General features: G+C 39.5%; 1 protein-coding gene across 5 annotated transcripts; it reads right to left on the reverse strand.

Moving 5' to 3' along the window:
- Window positions 1-612: 612 nt before the first annotated feature.
- On the reverse strand, window positions 613-27,233 carry LOC149803204 (diamine oxidase [copper-containing]-like). Of its 5 annotated transcripts, none has more exons than XM_089952825.1 (4): window positions 27,012-27,233; window positions 23,354-24,286; window positions 3,626-4,857; window positions 613-1,130 (listed from the first exon to the last, which is right to left on the reverse strand). In XM_089952825.1, the coding sequence occupies exons 2-4, from the start codon at window positions 24,250-24,252 to the stop codon at window positions 706-708; spliced, it is 2,556 nt and encodes an 851-aa protein (XP_089808951.1). In that variant the 5' UTR covers window positions 24,253-24,286; window positions 27,012-27,233; the 3' UTR covers window positions 613-705. The 5 variants fall into 5 exon arrangements, with proteins under 5 accessions (XP_089808951.1, XP_089808952.1, XP_089808949.1 ...); XM_089952826.1 differs by lacking the exon at window positions 27,012-27,233 and adding an exon at window positions 26,570-26,920; XM_089952823.1 differs by lacking the exon at window positions 27,012-27,233 and adding an exon at window positions 25,333-25,724.
- Window positions 27,234-27,790: the final 557 nt, after the last annotated feature.

Below are 27,790 nucleotides of genomic sequence, written 5' to 3' on the forward strand. Positions count from 1 at the left end.
TTGCTCTTTAAAATAATATTTACAAAAATAGAAGCATTAGATGCAGAGGCGTAGCTATGATATTTTGCGCCCGGGGACGAACTATAAAATTGGCGCCCCAGCCCCCTCCCCGTTTAATCACATTTTTGAATATTACCCTTGTTTACTTATTATAATGTAACGTTGTAAGCCTCATTTTGGCGCCCCTGTACCTTGGCGCCCAGGGACATATGTACCCCCCTGCGCCACCCCCACCCCCCCGCTACGCCTCTGATTAGATGTAAACATTTTGTATTTATTCTGTTTTCTTTTATAATGAAAAATAAATAAATATGGAAAAAAAATGGAAGATCAAGACGATATGCGAGAAACCATAATCAAATGATACCTTTCGGTCACATGGAAAGACCATCATAGAAATGAAAAAGTGCTTCCGTAATGCGCATGATCAGTCAAAACAAGTATAAAGCATGGGCAATTTTCAGGGCGAAATTTTTCGTGTACAGATTTACGATTAGGAAGAATCAATTTTTACGTAAAATTTAAATAATATGACAATTTGGATTACCTCAGTCCCAAACTTTGCTCTTTGCTCTTATTTCCTGGATTTGACCAAAAAAGATACGAAACACCTTGTTCAGTTTTTAAACTATATTGTAAAAACAATATTATGATGCAATTATATTGTTAACCTGCTTTAATTGCTGAGCAAAACCTTTAAATGGCTTACGATTCCAGAGGATGCTTAGTTCTTTCACTTTTCTCGTAACACTGGTCGAATTGTGGCATCCTTTCATATTCTGAAGGTTCAATAGTGTTCGTTACTTGCGGTAAATCAAGCACAGGAGATCTGTCAAAAAAATTGTGTGGTTTTAACGTAAATCCAGTTTCTACATTCAATGTTATTGGCATGTCTTCTGACGTTGGAACATGTAGAAATCCCACAGAAATCCAATTAACTATATCTTCGTTCACAATGGACTCGTTATTAATCATTAAATCGAGGTATCCCTTAGGTTCCGTCATTCGATTGATGTCAAAAGTTGACGTCAAAAATTCCTCCTCATCTTTTCGTTTGGTCACCGCACAGTGGTACTTCGTGTAGGACAATGCCTTCATTGGAAGAAAACTGTCATCGAAGTTTTGGGCACCTGAAAGTAAAATATATTAATTACAGCCAAAGTCGAAATGGTAAGAATAAAAGTGCCAAACGCAATTAAAATATCGAAGCGAGAATAATCGCACATTGTCTCGTCAATATTGCGTTTAAACTGCAGCGTTGGAACACCTCGTGATTAAATGTCAGTTGCATCTAGAGCCTATATTATTTATCTGTGTTAGACACTGATTTCCCACATCATTTAGACTTTGATAATATAATGTTTAAATCCAGAAGCAAACAGTACTTTTTTAACCGTGGAATTTATCTGAGAATCATATTCAGTCCTAGCCTAAAAATCATAAACTTTTTAGAGAAATAACATATACTTTTAACTCGAAACCCGTCACCTAATCGCAAGAAATCATACGCTGTTCAAAGTCACCTAAGGTGACGAACGGTAAAGATCGTGTCTACATTATCTACTTTCATTCCTGGATCATATCATATACTACGACCACAAAATTTAACAAATGTATACGCTATCTAAACTCCGTGAAAGCGTCAACCTTTAAACTTTGCAGGTATAATTCAGTGGATGTGAAAGGCCAGATGATATATATATAATCTGTCTTGATGATTACGAGGAATGGATAACGCAGTGTCTACACACTAGCAATCAATCACCACTTTGTTCATCCAACAATCAGCGTGTCCAACTAGGAAAAGTAGTTTTTCTCGAAGATCTAACTCTGCTATTTCCTACACCTGAAAGGGTCACCTAACCGCATCAAATAGCCGTTAGGGCACTTTGCACGGTTTGTTGTACAATCGATATAAATTAAATAACGTTTTCTTCATTAGTTTTACCCGCTGGGGCATGGCTCTCAAGAAATGAAACTGAAGACTACCTATCTGTACAACAACATTAACAGCAGAGGAGAATAGAAAAAGAGCTTGTCTTTTTTTATGAATGACCCTGCACCAGCACTTACCAATTACGAATTGAGAACAACTCGGATCAAATAGGCCCGAAAAAAATATTGGCACAAGCGTTCTACAAACAGGAACAAACCCCAGTTTTGCTCAGCTATGTGGTCCTCTTAAAGGACAACAGCGAGGTCGAGTTTCAAGACGAATCCGCTCCGGTTTGGGATATTCAGCTACAATTGTCACGTTATTCAAGATCACTCGGACCACATTAAAAAAAACAACCGCTAACAAATCCAGCAAATCTTCAATCATAACAAGACATTTTGCTCATATATTGCCATACTTTGCGCACTAAACAATTAAGACCCAGCTTTTTCATGATAATAATACTGAGGATAATAAATAATTGACCCGACTTTAACATTTGTATAGAGTTGTTCTTACTAAAGTGTGTGTGTGTGTGTGTGTGTGTGTGTGTGTGTGTGTGTCATTTTGGATTTTTAACGTAGCTTTAACAATTTTCAGTCATATCGCTACGATGTCTGCAGTGTGACAGTTTATAGTGATGTCCAGTACTGGGACATCATACCGCACACATGTAACACGATGTCTCACCCAGTCACATTATCCTGACACCAGGCCGACGAGTCCTAACACTAACCTCTGAGCACCTAGCAAAGCAGCTGTTGGTACCATTTTTATAAGTGGTTGGTATGACTCGGCCTGGATTTGAACAAGCGACCTCCGCATCCAAGGTGGACGCTCTAACCATTAGGCCACCGGAGCCTTCTACAAACCCTTTAATACCATCCCTTCAATCCTGGTATATCACAAGGACCACACTCCTTTGAATTAGAATGCACGATCATCTGTAAATGTCAGCGTGAAAATTGCAGAAAAGACTACATTGAGGAGACCGCTTGTTCTTTCTGAAAATGTATGGCGCCCAGTTGAACCGGGTTGGGTCCGACTAGTCACAAACATGCATCGACTTGTCTTGAGTAGAGATGTGTTTTGTCTAAGTTTTCTTGTTTCCACCAAATGCTATTCAAAAAGGGCAATATATATATATATATATATATATATATATATATATATAGTAAAACCTTGTTCGTGCTAACCCTTCCTGCAGACATAAAGATGGTTTATTTCTTAGTTTCGTGTTTGAATGGCATACACGCACATGAAAGGTTGGATAGTAATGCGGCAATGCGAGTTTGGTGCCTTACCCGGATACTACAGCAGCCGACCAGGGCTGATTTGGTCAAGATTTGATCTCGTGACCCGAAGCATGCGAGCATAGCACTGGAACTACTGATCCAACGTCGCTACCAAAAACAAATCTCACTTTGGATAAACGAGATTTTGGACAGATCAATTTGGGTCATATCTAATATGCGATCTTCTAATGGACAAGCTGTTCAAGTCCATCAATACTGAGACTCCGAAAGACAGGGTAACCTCGGCTAATCTGAGACAAAGTTCTGGTTCAAATAAACAAATTACGCAGTGAGTATGGTTCGGATAAATGGAGTTCTACAGTATATATCAGCATCTCATACACATTCCAAAATCGCAAAAGAAAACAAGCGCATGTACAGTGCGTGAACTTACCTGTAGCCATCGGAACGATCCGGTAACCTCTAGAGTTTCCCCACTTATTTTTTTTGTTGGTGTTAACAACTGTCCAAAACTTCTGTTTTTCCATGTCAATTCTAAGGCCTGTTTCCTTGTAAAGAGTTTCCCATTCGATGTAGCGAGTCTGATTAAACAGATAATACGAGGGAATTTCTGTCACGTTGGCCTTGGTTTGTAAGGCGTCAAGAACATTTCCCGCTTTCCAGTGAATCAGTTTAAATGTATTGTTCTGCTCCAATATATCCAGATCCACCTTGAAACCAAACGTATGATCATGAATAGACCCAACATGGAAGTCTGAGACCCTGTACCCAAATGGATAGAAAGACCTATCCTCACCAAAGTGTTTGTTACGAACATCCCAAAAATGAGCTTGGATATAACCAGTCGCTCTCGCTTTTGTGACAATACGACCGTCCAGATGAAAATGGAACTCCAATGAGTAATCATAGTTGCCGAGAGTTATAGGTGCGCGTATAACTAGATGACGCTCGCGCTGTCCACCAGTGAATGCTCCTCCCTTGTGTCGCCATAAGGATTCTTCCCCATCGACTTCGAAAACACAGACAATCGGAGTATCTGTCGGTGTAGCTGTCCTTGAATTCCAGGTAGCAATTTTTAAAACGGAACTATGTTCTGGACAATCCACACCAAGTATTACCTCTCCGTCAAGAACACCATAAGTTGCGTCCGTATAAATAACGTTATTCTGTGCATAATTATCTGCAGCGTACATGATACTGACGTCATTAAAAGCAAGTTCGTAAACAATCCTCTCGCCCTTGAATCTAATATTGAATAAACTTGGTCCTCGCACCTGACTTCCACTCAGAACAAAATTCCAGCCCATCCAAGAAATGCTGTAACCATTAATGGTATATCTAGCTCCCGCCGGTTCGTAAGTCCGTGCACCCGGTGTATCTGCTTTTTCTCTCACAGGAAGTGACGTGTCACGTTTAGGCACAATTCTATCCCTAATAGTCTTCATATATCCCTTTGGCAGCTGCAGTTTTCGAATAGTCCCGTTGCTATAAGAATTCATCAAATCCTTGGCAGTTTTGAAGGGTCCCTGATTAAGGTAATAGTAGTCTGTAGCGAACCAGTTGGAAATGTTCAATGATGAGGCAATTACAGCCCCTTGAAGGGGCAGAAGATCAAAAAGGTCCATTATCTCACTGTTGCCGAACCCCTTGAAAGCAAGATTGAATCTGCAAAGAAAGCAAGACAATGAATGATTCTAAGATGAGAAGAATTTTTTTTTTAAATATTGGAGTGTACGTTTTAAAAGATTCTACCTCTTCCAGGTAAACAAGAATGAGGTCTTTTTCGCAAGTGAATTAGCAGTTCTTTCCTGCCCTGTCTAATTTCTCTAACTCACTTTTTGCATTGGATTAAAAAACGGATATGCCACAGCTGAACACTCAGACCACGAAACAAGGTTCTCTCGAAAGTTTTATATATATATATATATATATATATATATATATATATATATATATATATATATATAGAGAGAGAGAGAGAGAGAGAGAGAGAGAGAGAGAGAGAGAGAAAAATATACAAGCATCCAATAAATATATATAGCTAAATCTAACAGTTTTGACTCCACGCTGTAACAGTTAGGGAGGGAGATAGAGAAAGAAAATCAAAATGTACGAATAATGAATGGCAGCCATATATGACCGTTCAAATGCTCACGGCTGGAGCAATGATTTGTTAAATAAATAAATATATTTGTATAAACTATGATCTAAACAATTATCAATATTGTACAAGTGTTTTAGATTGGGAATAAAATGGATCTTGTGAAAATAAATATTTCACTACAGTATATGGCCTGGAATATCTGCAAGACTGTAAAATTGCTAAAGACTTGCAGACACTATCCTATTAAATGCAAGAAGTATGTCAACTGATTGAATCAAACGCCTACGTGAGCGTGGGTTAAAGTCCATTGTTTTGTTGATTTTCCCCAATTTTCATGAATCGTAAGACAACAGGTTATCAAACACGCGAATACTGCAAATAATCTCTTTAAACAGATAATGACAATACACCACGAAACTCTAATTTCACACTTGCATTTTCTTTTGGATTTTACATTTGTGTGATTCAACATGAAGCCTTTTCAAGCCAAATGTTAGTATTTTACGCCGTACAATATAAAACAAGACCCAGACACAAAATACAAAGAATTATTCCTATCTCAAATTACTAAACATATATACCTAACAATATCCAGATAATTTCTTATGTTAAGAAATTAGGAAGAGTCCATTTTACAAAACTAATCCATGCTATCATTGTGATGTTTTACCCCAACCCCTTGTATTATACATGTATTTATAAGTCTGTAAGTGGAGCCAAGTAAGCTTTGTTTTTCCAAGTGCCTAAGTTGGCTAATCCTCTTACGTAACCCAGTCTTTGTTTGAGCTCTTGAGTGGAAATCTGGCGGGAATCTTTGTACATGGGAACACGTGACGTAGACAACTTCAAAGAGCCGGAAGCCGACAATGGTAGGCTGGACAGTACATGGGGACACACAGACTGACATTTTTATGATTGACAGTTCGATCAAATGACCAGAGTCCGTCGCCATCCAATCGGGATGCGTTGTAGGTGGGACTTGATTCGAGAAATTGACATAAGACTTGTACAAGCCTGAAATTCGTCAGTTGGTGTTTAAGAGTCGCAGTGACACACACTCCGTTAGCCATTCGTAAAAATTGGCGGAATTTAGGAAATTCATGAAATAGCTTCGATCAGGAAGCTTTCGGGGGACGAAAGAATTTCAGAGAATTTCGGGGGACGAGAGAAGTTCAGAGAATTTCGGGTGACGGTGAGAGATACCGAGTGAATTTCGGGTGACCTCAAGGGATACCGTCAAGGGTTCCGGATACTAGAAGAGGAACCGGAAGTCAAGATAACGGCAAGGAACAAGGATTATAGAAGAGGAAGCGGAAGTGGAGATCACGAAAGGAGAGAAAGACAAGGGAACGAAGAGATTTAGATGAGTAGCACTCAAGAAGGGAAAAATCTCCTCACACTGTGAACTCAAATGATGATCAAAGGGATCATTGGGTGAAAGAGAGACATTGATTACTTTAAATTCTTTTAAATTTCATTTATTAAATTGTTATTGTTTAAATTTCATCTTTGTATTTCTTTTAATTTAACTGTCGGCATTGCTGACTGGGGGCTCGTAGCCATAAATATATTTAGTCAATAAATAATATAGTGTCCAGAATTAACCTTCTGAATAAGGACCAGGGGAACTTCTCATAATTCGTTAAAGTCTATAAGAAGAACCCCACCCCTAGACCACACACCCCCACAGTGGGCGCTTCGTCCGGGATATGAATTAGACATATATATTATTTTGGGACTTAAAGTTATTGGTAGAAGTATTAGTGAACAGTGTGAGATATTTTCCATTCTTTGTATTTGAAATTTTGTGATTTTCTCATCTTGTATTTTTATTGTCATATGTGCAGGCTTTGTAGATCTTCCATTCATAGCAGTACGTGTGAAGCAGATATCGAACAAATATCTTACCTGAACGAAACTAGTTGTTGTCGACAGGTAAGTATTTAAACTGGTATTACAAATATCTGTATATTGTTTGAATTTTGAGACAAGGTATCACTTTACATTAGTATAATGGCTACCGAACGACAAATGATAAAGGAATACCGCGCCATGGGGTCGGAAGATCTTGGATACGAGGGAGATCGCCTGGCAACCTTTATAGAAGAAAGGATCAAGGAATGGAAGGCCGAAAAAGCAGCGGAAAGAGAAGCCCAGAGAGAACTAGCCAAGATAGCAGCGGACCAAGAGTTAGCCAAGATAGCAGCGGACCAAGAGTTAGCCAAGATAGCAGCGGACCAAGAGTTAGCCAAGATAGCAGCGGACCGAGACGCCCAGAAAGAGCTGGAGCTAGCCAGACTCGCTCACACTCTGGAGATGGAAAAGGTCAGAGTTGAAGCTAGGACCAACGGACGGGACGACGCCAGTACAAGCTCTGGAACAACCGGCCGACCTTCCATCGACCACCGGATAGTCCAGATCAACATGTCACGCTTCAATGATAGGGAGGAGGCTATTGACGATTTTCTCGTCCAGTTTGAGAAACTCGCACGCGCTCATCAGGTCCCTGAACAGCACTGGGCCATTAATGTCTCAGCCTTTTTGCAAGGTGCAGCTCGGGAAGTCTACCACGGCTTAACTGCAGAAGAGGCTGATGACTACACTGCCCTCAAGAAGGCGCTTCTCTGCCATTATCGGCTGACCGCCGAGACTTACCGGAAACTTTTCCGGGACTCGGTGAAAAAGGTAACAGAGACCCACTCTCAATTCCACAACCGTGTTCGAGGTTTATTTGAGAAGTGGATGAAAATGGCCGAAGTCGAACGCACGTACGAAGGGCTACGCGAGGTAATACTCAAGGAACATGTCCTGGGTACTTACCGTCGCGAGTTGACAGTTTTCTTAGCAGAAAGAGAACACCGGACGCTCGAAGAGATCGCTAACATGGCGGAGCGATACGAGCAGGCGCACTCGAAGAGTGGAGGTTCCGGGGTTGCTGACCGACCCCGACCCTCTGAGTCGCGTCGTATGGGGGAGGTTGAGCCGGCTGTCCGTAACCGTCAGGGCGACGGGAAGGTCGGAGGGGCACCTACAGGTAGGGCTGCCGCCTATCGACCTGGACAGGCCTCACCCACGAAACCAGGACTTGCAAGTCGGCGAGGGCCGCCGACATGTTTTAATTGCAAGCGCCTGGGGCATTTTGCCAGGGACTGTCCCAAGGGCAGGCAGACCCAGGTGAATGTCGTAGCTAAGAAGGAAGGTGTGCCGGAAGCGAGTCGCAACCCAGCCAACCTTGCGGCCGCAACTGTCAATGGTGAAGGCGCCACCATCTTGTATGACACTGGGTGCAGCGTCCCCGCGCTTGTCGACAAGAAATATGTCAAGCCGGAGGACTATACAGGGGAGGTAATAGAAGTTCAGTACGCGAACTGCGCGCGTGACTCATTACCAGTAGCTGTCATTGACCTCGATTCACCATACGTGAAGGGGAAAATTGAAGCTGCTTGCTTGGAGGGGCTATCACATGACGTCATATTGGGTTGCCGTTATGTGTTACCCCAGCCGAACCCCGAAACCTGCACACCTATGCCAGTGAGTGCTGTTGAAACCAGGGCCATGAGTCGACAGCCGAAACAAAAGCCAATCCAAGTTACATCGACACCGGTTAGTAATGTTATTCCAGCGGAGTTAAGGAAGCTGCAACAGGAGGACGCAACTCTGGCGCAGTTGCACAAACACGCAGAAGCGGGAACAGAAAGGGAAACTCCGAACGGCGCGGTGAAGTTTGTCTACAAGAAGGGAATCTTGTATCGCCACGCCAGGAAACACAACGAACACTTCAAGCAAGTCGTCGTGCCAAAGGAAAAGCGTTGCGAAGTACTGAAACTTGCACACGAGAGTCTCATGGGTGGACACATGGGAATTGCTAAGACGCGTGACCGTCTTGTAAAAGAGTTTTACTGGCCAGGGGTCCAGGGAGACGTAAAACGGTTCTGTCTCTCCTGTGACAAATGCCAGAGAATGGCACCGAAAACGGATCAGCGACCCATCCCTTTGGGGAGTACGCCCCTTATCGATGAACCATTTAGACGTGTTGCCATGGATTTAATCGGACCGATAAAACCCGCGTCTGCGCACGGAAATCGATATATTTTAACGGTTGTCGATTATGCTACACGCTATCCGGAGGCCGTTGCGTTGCGTAACATTGACACGGAAACCGTCGCGGAAGCTCTGTTTGCGATCTGGTCAAGAGTCGGAGTGCCCGACGAGATCTTGACCGATCAAGGAACACAATTTATGAGTCGTGTGATGGCGGAGGTGAATCGTCTCATGTCGATTAAACACCTCACGACTACACCGTATCACCCCCAATGTAACGGATTGGTCGAACGGTTTAATGGGACCTTGAAAAACACGCTCAAGAAATTGTGCGAAGGCCGCCCCAAGGATTGGGACCGGTATATTCCGGCCATGCTTTTTGCATACCGGGAAGTACCGCAAGCGAGTTTGGGGTTCTCTCCCTTTGAACTCTTGTACGGGAGAACCGTACGCGGCCCAATCGCCGTACTGAGACAGCTGTGGACAGACGACCACGCTGTAGAGGAAGTACGCACTACCTACCAGTACGTCGCGGACTTGCGCAACAAACTGGAAGAGGTTTGTTCTCTCGCGCAAGAAAATCTCAAACGAGCTAAGGCGCAACAGGCGAAAAATTACAATAAGCGCGCAAAACCACGTCAGTTTGAGGTAGGGGACAAAGTGTTGTTGTTGTTGCCCCAGGAACACAACAAGTTGCAAGTTTCCTGGAGGGGTCCATACGTCGTCACCAAGAAGGTCGGAGGTCAAACCTACCGGATACAGCTACCGACGAAAGAGAAATTGTACCATGCCAATTTGCTCAAGAGGTACCGGGAAAGGGAGACCGCCAGCGATTTTGTTGTCGCAGCGATAGTCACCGAGGATATCGAAGGCGATACGGAAGGTGCTAACACTGTCCCGAGCTGTCCATTAACGAGGGCCGAGACTCCGTCGGACGTGGAGTGTGACCCCATGTTAACTGAAGGGCAGCGGAACGAGATAGAGACCTTGCTGGCCGGATATTCCGACGTGCTAACAGAAAAACCCGGGAGGACGACGCTTGTCGAGTTCGGGTTAAAGATGGTGGACGACCGACCAGTTCAGTGTAAACCCTACCCCTTGCCCCACGCGAAACGACAAGTTGTAAGGGAAGAAATCGAGCAGATGATTGCTCTGGGAGTAATCGAACCTGCCGACTCTCCGTACAGCTCACCAGTAGTCTTAGTGCAGAAGAAGGACGGCACCCATCGGTTCTGCGTCGACTACCGGAAGCTGAATCAGGTGACAGAATTTCAAGTTGAAATGCTACCTGACCCCGAACATATCTTCGCTTCGGTCTCGAAAGCGAAATATTTTTCCAAACTGGATTTGTCCAAGGGGTATTGGCAAATTCCGGTAAGGAAAGAAGACCGACCGAAGCTTGCTTTTGCTACTCCCGACGGGACATACCAATGGTTGGTGATGCCGTTCGGGGTACAAAACGCGCCCAGCGTCTTTACCAGAATGATGCGGAAGTTGTTGGAGCCCTTGCGCGATAGGGGTGTCCACAACTTCATGGATGACCTCTTGTTAGCTACAGAGACATGGGGTGAACACCTCGCTCTGTTAGCTGACGTTTTGGAGCGGCTACGTCAGGAGGGCTTGACAGCCCGCCCTTCCAAATGTCACCTTGGTTTCAGGACATTAGACTATTTAGGACATACCCTGAGCCAAGGCACGCTGTCTCCAGAGAAGTCGAAGGTGGAGCAGTTGAGAAACGCCGCACGCCCCACCACGAAAACGGAAGTGAGGTCATTCCTGGGACTGGCCGGATATTACCGGAGGTATGTCGCTAATTTCAGCGCGATTGCGGGCCCGTTGTCTGACCTAACCAAGAAACGGACCCCGAGTAAGTTCGTTTGGACAGATGCGTGTGAGCACGCATTCCAAACGCTAAAGGATAGACTTACATCCGACGCAGTTGTTCGTCTACCGGACTTGGATAAAGAATTCGTTCTGCGCACCGATGCATGCGACACGGGACTGGGAGCAGTACTGCTCCAGGAGCATGACAAGACGCTTTTTCCTGTCGCATACGGCAGCCGGAAGTTGTCTGCTGCCGAGAAGAATTACTCAGTATCGGAGAGGGAATGTCTTGGAATCGTGTTCGGCATATCACGGTTCGAGCGATACCTATATGGACGTAAGTTCATATTGGAGACCGACCACCAACCACTCGCCTATCTGGCGCAGGCAAAGTTGTCCAATGGTCGATTGATGCGATGGTCGCTGTTTTTACAGCAGTACCAGATGCAGATCAGATACGTGAAAGGATCTGAAAACGTAGGCGCAGATTTCATGAGTAGAAGCGCCGAAATGATATAGATCATTTGTTATATTTTCGTGTTCATACTCAGTTTAGCATTTAGTTCATTTTGCTGATTTTGTTCTTTATATCGTGTAACACTTTTGCTTTTTTAGTTTGAGTGAATAAAATCCTGATTTTATTCTCAAGCGTGGGGGGATGTGATGTTTTACCCCAACCCCTTGTATTATACATGTATTTATAAGTCTGTAAGTGGAGCCAAGTAAGCTTTGTTTTTCCAAGTGCCTAAGTTGGCTAATCCTCTTACGTAACCCAGTCTTTGTTTGAGCTCTTGAGTGGAAATCTGGCGGGAATCTTTGTACATGGGAACACGTGACGTAGACAACTTCAAAGAGCCGGAAGCCGACAATGGTAGGCTGGACAGTACATGGGGACACACAGACTGACATTTTTATGATTGACAGTTCGATCAAATGACCAGAGTCCGTCGCCATCCAATCGGGATGCGTTGTAGGTGGGACTTGATTCGAGAAATTGACATAAGACTTGTACAAGCCTGAAATTCGTCAGTTGGTGTTTAAGAGTCGCAGTGACACACACTCCGTTAGCCATTCGTAAAAATTGGCGGAATTTAGGAAATTCATGAAATAGCTTCGATCAGGAAGCTTTCGGGGGACGAAAGAATTTCAGAGAATTTCGGGGGACGAGAGAAGTTCAGAGAATTTCGGGTGACGGTGAGAGATACCGAGTGAATTTCGGGTGACCTCAAGGGATACCGTCAAGGGTTCCGGATACTAGAAGAGGAACCGGAAGTCAAGATAACGGCAAGGAACAAGGATTATAGAAGAGGAAGCGGAAGTGGAGATCACGAAAGGAGAGAAAGACAAGGGAACGAAGAGATTTAGATGAGTAGCACTCAAGAAGGGAAAAATCTCCTCACACTGTGAACTCAAATGATGATCAAAGGGATCATTGGGTGAAAGAGAGACATTGATTACTTTAAATTCTTTTAAATTTCATTTATTAAATTGTTATTGTTTAAATTTCATCTTTGTATTTCTTTTAATTTAACTGTCGGCATTGCTAACTGGGGGCTCGTAGCCATAAATATATTTAGTCAATAAATAATATAGTGTCCAGAATTAACCTTCTGAATAAGGACCAGGGGAACTTCTCATAATTCGTTAAAGTCTATAAGAAGAACCCCACCCCTAGACCACACACCCCCACAATCATAAAGTTTCTTAAAAAGTGTAAATTATGACGTGTGCTCCAATCATTGCCTAGTTACTCGAGCTGAGAAATATCTTCCCAACACTGGGAGTCAGCAAAAGTAGTTGGAGTTCACGATGTATTATTCTGTCTAACCCAGATAATACATTCTGCATGTGTAGTGATTACAGAAAAGTCAAAAGTGTCACCAAATCTGATTCATTTTCAATGCCAAGAGTAGATGACCGCAACGACAAAATTTGAAATGCAAAATATGTCATTAGGTTTGACATTTTGAAAAAATTTTGGAAAATTCCACTCACTTAATGAGCAAATGAAATCTCGGATTTGCAATTCTACATGGACTTTATCAATGCAAAAAGAATGATGCTGTTTGGTATAAACAATTGTCCGTTAACATTCCAGCGTTTAATGAACAAAACAACATTATGGTCTAGATAAGTGTGACATCATCATCTACAACGATAATTGGAAAGATCACTTGGAGACCATTCGAAAATGTGCTGATCGACTCAGTGATGCAGACTGGACAATCAGTTTAGGTAAAGGTAAATTTTGCCGTGTTTGTGTCACATTTGTAGGATAAATTGTGGGACATGATCAAGTCAAACCCGTGGAAGTTAAGGCCAAGATTATCTCTGAATTCTCAGTGCCTGTTAGTAAAAAGCAACTGATACGATTTTTGTCTATGGCTGGATATTATCGGAATTTTTTTCTTCAAATGTCTCCATAATTGCTGAACCAAGGAAAAATTTGTAAAGTAACAAAACAAATTTCATTGTTCCGACAAATGTCAGGAATATTTTGCTAAATTAAAGGCAATACTTAAAAGTGCATCACTTCTTTCAGCTCAAACTTTCAGTCAATTATTTAAGATATCTCTTTATGCAAGCTATGTGGAGGGGGAAATGGAAAAATATTTATTCAAGACGATAAAACTGATTTCGATCATTAAGTGTGCAATGTTTATTATTTTAATCTGAATAAGCACTAGAAAATGTATTCCACAATCGAGAATGAATGTTTGGTTTTGATATTTGCTTTAAAGCATTTTGAAGTGTATACTAGTTCCGTTGCTTCTGCGGTTATTGTATTCATTGATTACAACCCACATATTGCCATTTAAAAAAATTAAAAACGAAACTCGGAGATTGTTGAGAGGGAGTTTGATGTTGCAGGAATGCATGATTTTCATTAGGCACATCAAGGGAAAATAAAATCTGATTGCAAATGCATTCCAACGAGTATAGAAGTACTAAACTTTTTATGTATACTGTCATTCATGCGACTTTTTCCTCTGAAATTTTAATTATTATTGTATCGTATGTATGTTTGACTAATATGTAAAAGAAAGCTTTACTGTATAAATCTTTCTTTTCCTTACTGTGGATGTGCTGTGTATATCTAATTTGTGTGCTTAACGTTTGTCCATTATTATAGATTGCACTTTCATTCAGATAATGTTCATTTGTAAACAACATGCTGATATAGCTTTAAAAGTTCTGAATATTCTAGAAACGGAATTGTTTATATTTTGATGAAGTTTTCCAATTAGAAATGACGCGCACCACGGGAATTCCATGACATTCTGTTGTAGCGCAAGCCAGGTGTCAGTTTGTATATACATAGAGGTTTGTAAATAAAATCTCCATTCCTGTTTGATATTAGTTTTTGGGAATATATATGGTCAGTGTTTGCAGTTCAATTCAAATATAATCGAGATGAATTATTCAAATCATTCAATGGAATTACTTAAAGGCTCATTCAATGGATTAACACAGTATTTTGGGATTATTGAGAACTCATTCAAAGACATTTTGAATTACATCTTGTGATTCATCAGCACATTCAAAATTATTCTAATTCATTCGGAACATATACTTTTGGACTTGTGCCAAAGCATTAATTGGGACTGAATTCACAAAACTGCAAGTGTTTCTTAAATCTACCCTGTGTAACTAATATATATAAATAACGTTTTGGAAATAAAGAAAGATATCCAAATGACTATTTTTAGTAAAAGCTTCGATATACAGATGTACATGTTTGCAAAATATTGCATTTGCTAACCAAGTAAAAACTACAAAAAGATCATCAAGTCACCTACCATATATCTTCTATTTAATAACAGAATAAACATGTATATTGTGCTGCTTGCTCTGCGCTGAAATTGGGGGTAGGCAAAATACTACCCACGGTCCGTATTCAGACCGTGACCTGGTTTAATCCGTTAATTGTCATCGTAGGGTGTGTAAGTCATGATATTTATCCCCTCCCAAAGGAATCTTGCACTTAATGTATCACTTGTCCAAATATCACTTATATCATATACAGATTCAATAGACAGTTATTTCCCTTACTCTATCATGGCCCACAATTTACAGTGTACAAGGTGCTTCACAAAAGTATTAATCAGCTTTACATATTAACTATAACTGTATCTGTAATGAAGTCTCCTATTCGAAATAATTTTATTGACTTTTTTACCCAGTGTGGCGAAATCAGTTGCACTCGTTACTTGCAATTTTCTATTGTCGTTATTTTTCCGACTTTCTGCGTGAATTCTAAAGATGCTTTGGAAATACACTCTCTTAACAGTATTCCAGATCCATTCAACATTCTCCTTTTCTGTAGTATCTACAATTTGGTCACATGCCACATGAATCGGGAAATTGTCTATTTGCATTTTCAGAACACCTATCCAGTATGTGTGCAATACCAATATCTTGGGTCTAATTATGTTGTTTAGTCTATTTCTAGAAAAAAGTATGACCTTCTCTCAACTCTGTTCAGGGGGTTCAGCCTTGTTCGAGTCATCTATCCAGTACAATCTAATATTTTATTCAGGGTATATTGATCCAAACCATCTAGTTTCTTCTTTGTGAAGCAGTCACAACACGTACTCTATTATTTTCCTTCCTAATCATTTTATTTTCTGTCTCAAACTTACCTATTCTTTCCGTTGCGGATTAACTTTCCTGCCTAGCTATAAAAATATTTCTTAATGCAAATTTTCTAACTCACTTCTGAGATTTTTCTAACTCACTTCACATATACCAAATGTCTTTCGAGCTATTTTGTTTGAATCTTCCTGTCGTCTTTACAAGGAAAGCATTCATTCAAGCATTAGTGAATTCACTTTTGATCTCTATAATTCTTTTTATGCCACCATTTTATTTTTATAGCGCATAGGAGAATGCATCCAAAGTTGTTATCTAGCATCTCCATTATTGCAGTATTTTGTTCCTTTATCAAGAATTGACATATCGCCACTTGTCAGTCATGCTGTTCGATTAACCAATCAGCAAGCGTAAATTTGACACACCTACATGCATCGTTTAAGTCCGTCTTTTTCGTACGACATGCTGACTGCCGCGATAATAATAATAATAATAATGAGGACTTTGTATAGCGCCTAATCTTTAGAAGCTCTAAGCGCTTTACAACATTAGACAACACCTATAAGATTTAAAAAAAACATATAATGATATGATTACAAAAACAAACACCAGGAAATTAGTAAAGATAAAAAACATGCTGAGAATATTCAAGGTAGGAAACACTATTAGGTCCTTAAGTCTGTTATTGCATTTGAAAAAAGCGAGTTTTGAGAGCACTCTTGAATAGGATGACCCTGTCTTTGGGGCTAAGTTCAGTGGGCAATTCATTCCACGTTGCTGGGCCCTGGTATGCAAAAGAACGCTGTCCATATGACTTTGTTTTCATAGTGGGAATAATGAGTATACGATTGTCAGAAGAGGAGCGTGAGTATCTGGCTGGTGTGTACACATGGGTGAGGTCGGATAGGTATTTTGGACTAGAGTCCGACAGGGAAACGTAGTACAGAGAACAATTTTTGTGTTTGATTCTGGATTGAATGGATAGCCAGTGTAGGGTACAGAGCGGCGGGGAGGTGTGCTCTGATCGTGGTACTCTAAGCATGATCCGAGCAGCTGTGTTTTGAACCTTTTGAAGCTTCTGGATCAGATATTGAGATGAACCAGACAGAACTGAGTTACAATAGTCCAGTCTTGAAAGTACTAATGAACACACAAGTGTTTTAGTGGCATCACCTGAAAGATATTTGCGAACTGAGCTGATGCGTCTCAGCTCAAGATATGCAGCCTTGCATATGTTCATGACATGGTGGTGCAATATGAGAGTACTGTCCAGAGTAACACCTAGGTTTCATACTGATTGTGTGAATTTAATGTTGTTGTTGCTGATATTTATTGTTTGAGGTAAAGGATGTGAATGAGAAAGTCTTTGTGTTGTTATCAGAATGGCCTCAGTTTTATCATCATTCATCTGCAGCTTATTACATGTCATCCACGATTTCACAAATTGGTTATCGTATATATATATATATTTTAAAAATTGCAATGATTAGTTGACTTTTAGATCGATAATGGTAAAAAGGAGTCACTAGATCGTCTAAATGGCTGAATTAGATTTATTCTTTTACCGATACCTAGTCGAAACTTAGAGGATACATGCTTATATTTGCACGCACGATCAGCTGAACAAGGAAACAATTGACGGTAATTATTTTATTTTTTTGCAAGAAAAGTATTAGATAAGAAGAACCCGTCTATAATTTGAAGACAAAAAAATAATAAAACCGAAATTCGGAGAAAGAAAATTATAAAAATTAACGTGTCTAGAATATGGATCTTCGGATCTTAATGTGTATTTTTTCATCGTTTGGAAGCACTGAACCTCAGATTGTATTATTTCAATAGTTTTAAAATTCAGTCTTCAGTGTTAGTTTGTCTCGAGTAATGTTTCATCGTCTAAATTTTTCAGGTACTTTAGTGGTTCTTTACCTTCAGTCATAGAGGGGAGGGATGAAAAGTGTAATTAATATACTGTAGAAATACAAATACAATGGTTGCAGGTAATTTATCTTCTAATATATTAAGCATGTATTCACAATCATCACGACCAGAACAGAACTTTATAATTTTTTTTACATACAACAGTATACTTCAAAATACAAACTAATTACAGGTTTGTTATAAATTTTTAATTAATTTACCTCGAGGGCAGCATCAACAAAAATCAACGAACTTAATAAAGATACGACCGAATACTAAATACATTTACGTATTTTTTAGTGAATTTCCTTTACAGCAATTATTTCCCAAGCGGCTTTAAAACTGATTTTCATGATTTACTGAAATAAAACACGTTGTTATCATAATACAAACTTGAAATACAAATAAAACTATTGTTTACTGTAAATACTAATATAATCTATGCAGCTTGGTAATTTTACATTTTTAAGAACAACTGCAATCATTTTTAATATATTTATCAATGAAATCGAAGCTAATTTCTTTGCCAAAAGCTGTTTGTCGGCGGTTAACTAATTGTAATATCACGTGATTCGGTAGTCGGCGTGATCTCTCTTATGGCGTAGGGCCAATTGACCATAACCGGCACTTGTCAATCAAGCTGATCAATTAAACCAACCAGCGAGTGGAAATTACACACATCCAGGCATTGCTTACGTCCGCCATTTTCCTCCTACAAGCTGCTTGTGGCAATAATGAACTGATTATGAAAACTATTTACAATTTCTGCAATGATTTCTTGCTTTCTCGATCAATAAAGTTGAAAAGAAGGCAGTGTAATTCTGTCTGTCGATATCAAGATCGTTTAAATGAAGGAATTATATTTATTCCTTTCCTGAAACATAGCAAAAACTTCCATGGATAAAGACCTTTTGTGGTCGAGTGTACGATCAGCTGAATATGGAAACAATTGATGGCAAGTGCAACATGTTTGTTTTGCATAAAAGTATGTAAAAAGCATGTCCTGTCCATGGCTTGAAGGGTGTGTGATGTGTGTGTGATTTAGAGTTTCAACGTAGCTTTACCAATTTTCCAGTCATACAGATACATAGCTACGATGTCGTAGCCTCAACTTGATTTGTTGTGGTTGAGGCTACCAACTGATCCCATATCATGTAATGGAGCAACAAAAATCATCACTAAAGTCAGAAAAACGAATAGTGTAAAAATCTACTACATAAGTAACAAGAAGTTTGGCTTATTTTAAATTTATTAAGCCCTAACACGATCAAATAAATTGGCATGGTTACACTAACCTCACCGTGTCCGCCATGACAGATAACGCGAGACTCTCGCCGTGACCCCTTTTCATAGTAAGGCTTGCCAGACCATATTTGGATATTCTACGCTCTGTTATTATCAATCAAGTGGCGAATAATGGCTTCTTGGTGGAATTTCAAAGTTGCCGATAAACCGTACTTACTTTTAATGCTCAGAATTTCTGACTCAAACCGCGCCATATTTTTACTACAATTTGTTTACGTTTGCAAAAAAGACCTCAATGTCCCTATATGGCACACAAACAAACGGGGCTTAGAAGGGAAGCAATAATTTTCTGAACTAATATTGCGGACGATCTAAACGAAAATATCGAATAAAAAAAGGTAAACGAGATTTTACAACTATTTTTACAATGATTTTCGATTCTTCCGGTACTAAATAAGAGGACTACTCAATTTATTGGAATATATGCAAGGAATATGTTCAAATTGTTGATATTAGGCTAAAAGAGCTCCATTGACACGTATGTGCTCATGTTAGTACCCTGTCCACGAGGTAGGGGTAAGGGTACTAACATTGGTACTAATTGGTACGATGTCTGCAATGTGGCAGTTTAAAGTGATGTCTAGCACTGGGGCATCATGCCGCAGACACGTAGCATGATGTCCCACCCAGTCACGTTATCCTGACACCAGGCCGACTAGTCCTAACACTAACCTCTTAATGCTGAGCGTCTAGCGAGGCAGCTGCTAGTACCATTTTTAGAAGTCTTTGGTATGACTCTGTCGGGGTTCGAATCCACGACCTCCCGCATCCGGGGCGGACTCTAACCACTAGGCCACTGGACCGGTCGGCTTGACGGGAAAAAATTGAATTGAAATTGAAAAATATATGTAAAAATTAACGTTTTTAGAATATGGATGGAGAACCTCCCAACTTTCGGGCTTTGGTGTATGTTATTTTGTCTTGTATACGAAGTACTGAACCCCAGACTGCATTATTTTAAAGTTTGTAAATTTGCACTTTAATGTTGGATTGTCCCAAAAACAGTGATTTATCGTCTCGATCTTTCAGACACTTGAGTGACTCTTTACAATCTCATTGGGCTGAAGGAGGGGTGGGGATACAAAAATGTAATAATAAAGAAATACAAAAACAATGGTTTCAGATAATTATCTTCCGATATATTAAACATGCATGTACATGTTTACATCAACATACATCATTGATCAAAATTCCATCCCACGAACATAGTAGAACTTTAAAATTATTATGTACAACAGTATACTTCTAAACAGTAATTATTTACGATTTTGTTATTAGTTTTTAATTAATTTACTTCCAAGGCAGTATGAACATAAGCCAGATAAAATTAATAAGGATAAGATTATATGCTAAATGCATTAGCATCTTTTGGAGCGAATTTCCTTGTAAATGAATGAGTTCTCGAGGAGCTGTAAAATTTATTTGTATTATTTACTGAAATAAAAAAAATAGCTTATTTCAACTTGAACTACAAATATAAATATTGTCTACTGCAATATAATTTATGCAACTTTTAAATTTTACTTTTTTTTAAGAATACTACTAATAATTTTCAATAAATATATCACTTAAGCTGAAATATAATTATTTTGCCAAATACTGCATGTTAGCAGGTTAGCAGGGCATCATGTCACGTGATTTTGGAAGGCGGAGCGATATATCCTATCGCCTAAGGTTAATTGATGTTGAATTTTGTTCGATGCTGTAGTCAAAGGAATTCCCATATCTTTCTCTTTACTTACGTGTAACTTCTTTGATGAATATTTAGGATACATTTTCATTCAGGTATGATAATTCTCTATGAGCTAACTATTTCGTCTCGGTTAACATCAATACACGAACATTGGAGGATTCTAGCTATCTGCGTGTTTGGAACTACCTCGGCTATCTCTGCAAGACTAAAATATGACTCGAATGTATGTCGGCACAGTAATTTACAGAAAATCATATTTTGTTGGCCAGAAATTTCTCCGCAGAAAGAAACCTTGAAATATTCGGACTACATTGGCTATTTCTGTGATTGGGTTGAATGTATGATTAACCGAAATGCTACGAATGAAAGAAATAGTTCGATCATTCGAAGTTTTTGGTCAATCCATATTTCATAGATAGCCAAGGTGGTCTGAATGTGACATACATTTGATGTATGATCCTTAGGATTTACCTCAAAGTTGCGAATGGTTATCTGCGATCTCACAAAACACGAAATGTGACGCAGTTGTCAGCAAATTTATGTTCCAACTAATAATTAGTCACATGGTTTTGTTCACTTGCAAACATGGGTAGAGTACGCAGAGGACTCTTGTCTTGCTTTAATGCCTAGACTACAGCTAATCATGGCGGTCCCCAGATGTCCTCCATCATACGTCTATAGAAGCAAGACTCGGTTAAAATTTGCCTTGACCATTGTCGTCGCTTGACCACAAAGATGGTCGACAAATATTTGACTAAAGATCAAAACAAAACGTGTTTCAGGTTAGTTCACCCCGACCCAAAACACTGTCTTGGCCTGTTCGTTTGTGCCCTGAATCTAATTTTAAACTAATTTGACGAAATGTTCATAAATAGATGAAGCCTTTTTTTGTGTGCATATAAATCAACACATATCGTCCAGTGCAGTTTGTTTAGTTCTTAGAAAAGCAAACGTTGCGAACTAAAACTGCATAGTGTTGATTGCACTCACGGAAGTGGATGCTTGAAAAACGAGGCATGCATTCTGAAAACAGTTAAATGTGCACCGTATTCAAATAATTTTTTTTGTTGTTTTATTATTCATTGGATCTAATATAGTCCTAACTTCATCTTACCCTTCCCATCCAATCCCCTTCTTTCTTTCCTTTTTATGTTGTGCATTTGCAAACTACTTTTCGTTATTTCTTATTGGCAAAACCACAAAATCAAGTTTTACCATTATCTAAACTCTTCATCATTTGTTAGTAAAAGCAGCTTTGAGCAAATCATTATGTACTGGTGCGGAATTTTTGTCACAGCACATTTTAGCGTGGTTAGCATGACACGTGCCATTGAAATTGGGGTATGGACTAGGCTCGCAATAAATTGGGATCTTGCAATGGTTAATCTATACTCTGTTTGGGGCAAGATTGGACTTTAATTAGGACCCGCTAGGGTAACGGTCCGACAGATATGTCAAGTGGAGGAAATGACAATATAGAGACAAGCCAGTAATAATTTCGGGGAATCATGGGCCATGTGAAATAAGTGTCATAAAATAAAATTGTCCAAGAATAGTTATTAATAAAGGAGACTAGAGAGAATTATTTTGACTTTGAAGGGAGTATTCATATTTTGGTGGTCAGAGAAAGTTAATCTTGATTGGATAAGGTAAACGTGGGTGGGTGTTTCATAGACGAAATTCAATGTTTTAAGCATTTCTCTTGAGAAATTCGCCAGTCCAAGTTTATCTGTCAAAAGGGACGTCTGAGAGACTCTGAGGAAATAAACAAGTAATTTCTCTCGTTAAATAAATCGTCAAAGGAACGGGGGTCTGAAAGAATGAGAGAGAGAGAGAGAGAGAGAGAGAGAGAGAGAGAGAGAGAGAGAGAGAGAGATTCGGCCGTATGGAAAGAGCGAGTCTCGAAAAGGCACAAAGGGGAAAAAATAGCTCAATACGTGCACCACATAGTGTGAAAAGACAGCAGACAGTATGTTACGGTTGATGACCCGATGAGGTTAGTGAGAGAGAGAAAGATAGATGGGGGGGGGGCAAATAAAAACGGCAACGCTGACTTGTCACCTACAGTTTTTTGGAAAGGATCGGAAGCAATCAGGCTACGCTGACATACCGGCAATTTGAGTTTGATCAGGCACTTGATTCTATGATGAAATTTGTTTCATCGATATAACAGAACGGTTAAATGCATTTCGCATAAATTTTATTATTATATTTCTATGAGAAAATGTAACACTCAGATGTCATGTGCAATTTCTTTTTGTCTATGTAATTGATTAAACTGTTATATTTTACATACGGTGTTCTGGTGTTATTCTATTGTATATCTTTGCTGAGATCTCTGTTATTCCATCCATTACTTATATATTGTTATTTTATTGCTTGCTCGATCCAGGCAATAACATCCTGCTCGAGTTATTTCCTAGATAACGATAATAAAAGTGTCATAACAAGTGGGGGATCATTTCATAGCATATTATATCACTCGCTCCATGACACATTAAAATTCTTATATTGCAAACCCTATTTGTAAATTGGTGAAAGTATCATCTTGGATCCGGGAAGGGGATTAAATGTGGGCAGTCATACATTCTCAGTCACCATGAGAATCTTGACTAAATCAGACCACTTTAACCAGCTGTAGGTTCAGAAAGATGTTGATATTAACCTTATTTTAGAAGCCTTACCTGATCTTCCTCTCCTCGGACGTCAGACCAAAAGGACTGTTCCCGGAGAATATGTACATGTCATCCATGAAGTTGGCCCCATCAAAGCTCTCACTGATCAGTTGTTCCATTGTCTTCATGTCTTTCTTTAGAAATTCAAAAACCATCAGCGCCTCGAACATATCTTTGGGTCTTGTGTTAATGTGTGCCTCTCCATCCGCCAAAAGCTGTTTTACATTGGCACCATCTCTGCCGAGAGGACCAACTTTATAGATCATGCAATCGGGATTGTGAATTCCACTGCGAACTACGTGTACCTTGGCAAACCTACCCGGAGGATTACCCTGTTTTTGTAAGAATCGCAGAGCTTCTTGTTTGTTTGGCGGTTGTAGTGACATATATTGAACATAGTTTTTGAAGAAAGTGACTGGTGGGTCTTTGGTTGGAATAACACCGCTTTTAAATAAAGTTGCGAAAGATTCTTCCATCTCCTCGGCGCTAAGAGGATCGAAAAGTCCAGGCGATGACACTGGCTTAACTGGATCCCTGACGGGACACGCATTACACGAAATGCTTGGACGTTCAGTTGAAACATTTTCTGCTGAACTCGAAACTCTAAAATTGGTAGAAATAGTAGTTGAAATGTGTGAATAATTTTTGCCATCTCTTGCTGCCACATGGTCCGTATTTGGGGAAAGTATACATTTGATGTCTCTACTGCTGTTTGGGCCGCCGTGATACGCGAATATACCAATGAGAATACCACCCACTAATCCGAGAATGAATATACAAACGCTACAAAGCTGTGAGAGAATAATGCTCCTAAATTTTCCATCTGACAGCATTTTGTCGTCTGGCTTACACGTGACTTGATACGAGTTCCCTCTATCGGCAAACGTAGAATTCGTATGTAACTCCATTAGATTTACGCTGCGCTTGTTCTAGGAAGTTGTCCTGAAAGATTTTAAAAATGTCAATGATTGTAAAATACCCAGGTAATGAATATCGTTGATTGTGAACATTACTTAGTCAATGGAATTTCACGGGTAAAGTCGACTAGAACCAACATCAAGATAGAACAGTATTTATATTTTCCTTACTGAAACAAAATATTTCCAAATTGAAGAATTGTTTTTTGTTTTAAATTGCAAAACATACTAATCAATGAAAAGGTCTGCTTTAATGATCGTTTTTGCATCTTTACCTTTCTTTGTGGCGTATGATATTAAATCGGGCTAATTTATATGTCTCGACAACGCTGATTCATCCATCTAAATCAATATGCAAAACAAATCAGATTGGTCACAGTGGTCGCTACAAAATTTCTCTGCATTTTGTCCAAGATTACAATGTTTCTCATTGTTATAGCCATACTGGTATCCGATTTATTGTCTTATTCGCAGGTTGTTTTTTCTTTCTTTTTTTCTTTGCAACTCATTTTTATATCAATAACCTCGATATCCATATCTTTGGCGTGCGTATCCACAAACCAGAGCATTGTTCATAGGCCCGCTGGCCATATAACGTTTCTGGAACTCGGCATTTTCTGTAAATGTGCTAGACCAGTCCAGCATGGTCTAGATAACTGGAGGTTTCTAGCGCGAATCATGACATCAAATATTCCATCTGTGATCAGTTTGAAAGGTGTTATCAATAAAGATCAATCATCACTTCATGGCAAATGCGTTTCAGGCTATGAAAGCTCCGACTGCGATAACAGCCGAAAACTCTTATCATCAACTCGACATTTGTTAGCAGGTAAATTCCGTTAAGTTACTAGTCACTGCTTAAACTAGGGATGCATATACAATGAAACTAAGGCAATAGTATCAATCATAAGCAGGTTTCCCTAACTTAGTAATCAACATAAAGTGATTAATCATTATGACTGAAATCAACTTAGCAAACTTAGTAATCAACATAAAGTGATTAATCATCATGAATGAAATCAACCAGGCAGATATAGTAACAGAAAAGTTATCAAGTTGGTCAAATATTACCAAACTAGGTGCCCTGTTCCTGGTACATCATTCGTTGGGAGCTATTCCATATGGATTTAATAGTTACATGTCCATCCATCATCTTTGATATGTCTACGTCTAAAATTCAAGACGTTCCTTCTTACAGTCTTTAATTACACGACTGTGACTTTTTCATGGCGGAGAACGAATTAACCATGCTAATAGTGGAACAGATGGCTGATTCATTAGGATAATCAAAGCAAAGAAAACATTTTCTAGGTCTGACAGGTTTTGGAACCTTTATCGCCGCACATATACACTGAATTTGTAACAGGAAATCCCAAAAATGATTTTCTGGTTGGCACACACAGCCAAGTTTCACGTCAAAGTGAGTGTTATAATTTATTGTGGTCGTGCATCCAACTTCTTCCACCAACAAATGGGTGACAAGTGTCGTCTGCACTTCACATCTTTTGGGGTTTGACCTTAACTGGGTTTATACAACATCACAAGACCTTTGAAGCCTTGTATAAAAAGGAATGTAGGACCCGCCCTACAAGTGTCAGAATTTTACGACTTCTGTGGTGCCATTAAAAAAGTTTATGAATTAAGATTAATTATAAATTCTGTTTTTTTTTTTTCTGTTTATTAATACAACAGCGGGACAAATTATATCGCCTTTGATGCCGATTTCATCTTTACAAACAAACAAAAAATAAAAACACCCCCACCAATATACTGAATGGCATCAACGGTAAAAATCGATTACAAAGAAAAGAAGCAGCTTGAAAATTATTTCAGGAACAAAACTCTTAGATGAGAAGAGTCAGATGATTAGAACAACATAAATGTGAAGCGATAACAAGCATTAACTTACTAATTAAAACAAATACAATTCATAAATATTGGGTGAAAAGGTCGAATCCTCTTATTTCTGTACTCGTATCTGATTGTATTAGACACGGGACTATTACAATGAAGTACACTGCCCGTAGAATGAGGTTTTCTTTACCAATGCAAATATAGCTTAAATATCACTCCGAATAAAACAATAAACAACGGACACTGACAAGCATTATATTTAAATAGTAAATGGGACACATAATCAAATTGTTTGGTCGTTCAAAGACTTTCGTTCAGCGTATGGATGAAGGTACACTGACGCGCATACCACACACACACACACACACGCATACAGACATAAGTTTGTATGCATGGATTTACATAAATACACGATACAGAAATAGTGAAATACAGAAATAGTTAGGATACTAACCACCAATTAGCACTTTTAAGGCCCCATACAATTATTAACTCATTTAATGTATCCACCCTGTCGGTACGTCTCTTACGTCTTCTGTTGCATATTCGTTCCTTTCTGGTCTAAAGAAATATATGGAAATCATGGGCCCATTTCACCTCTAAACATGCCTACATCCGCACAACTTAATGGCGGACCACTACATGTTTATCCCCTCACCCAAAAGTTATGTGGGCGCCCCTGATGGAACGAACACAGGGTTTCGTATCATTGCTAACAGTTTAACTATCAGGTATTATCTTATACTAATGTATGACAGTAAAATTGTAAGCAACGATACGAGCCCCTGTGTGATGGAAATCAAACCGCAATACTTGCTCGAGGGAGCATGAAGCAACCCTCAGTCCTAGACCAGATATCAAACCGCAAAGATTATGTAGAACAGTTATATACATACGTATAATCTCCTCCTGACTACAAATTCCAGCTACGAAGATGTTGGTAAACCCGATATACCACGATCGACCAGTCACTGCGTAAGTCGTTAAGTCATTAAATTATAAGAACAGTTATTGTACAAAATGCATGAAATGTTCGTTAGAAGTTTGCATTAAGCCAATCTTACATACAATACACATTATGTGAATAAGCTTGTCTGTGTTTCTTTTTTTTGAGTGATCGTGACTAACAGTGGGTCTGGGAGTCGTGATAGCTCACTTGGAAGAGCGGGTTTAATACACGCCCAAACCAGCTCGGGTCGGTTGAGGTGGTGTGTCATCGGAAAGGCACCAAACTTTCCATCTCCTCGGCATACTTTAGCCTATAACGTGTTGAAAGTACCGTAAAAAAAAACAACCAACCAACCAAACAAACAAACAAAAACAACTTATCAACTAACTAAATCTGGTGGATCTACGTTCACTACAATTGTCAGACCTTTGTACGGTCTGGTGCATTTGACAGATTGTTGTTTGTCATCACATTACCTCTATGGAAATAAACATACATTGCATCTATATGCATAATTATGGCTATGGTTATCTCAGTTATGTTTTGCTCTATGACTGGCAAACTCCAACTAGAACAAAAAGCCATATGTAGAAATAACGTCCATCTACGTTACTGGACTGAATTTTGAGGTTTGCATTTTTATTGGTAATGTTCCATAAATATGGAAAATTAAAACTTTGGCATACAAAGTGACCGTTTGAATAAGTACATAGAAAAAAGAAAGAT

Source organism: Sinohyriopsis cumingii, chromosome 3 (assembly GCF_028554795.1).
Source record: "Sinohyriopsis cumingii isolate HCF-2022 chromosome 3, ASM2855479v2, whole genome shotgun sequence".
NCBI classification, from domain to species: domain Eukaryota; kingdom Metazoa; phylum Mollusca; class Bivalvia; order Unionida; family Unionidae; genus Sinohyriopsis; species Sinohyriopsis cumingii.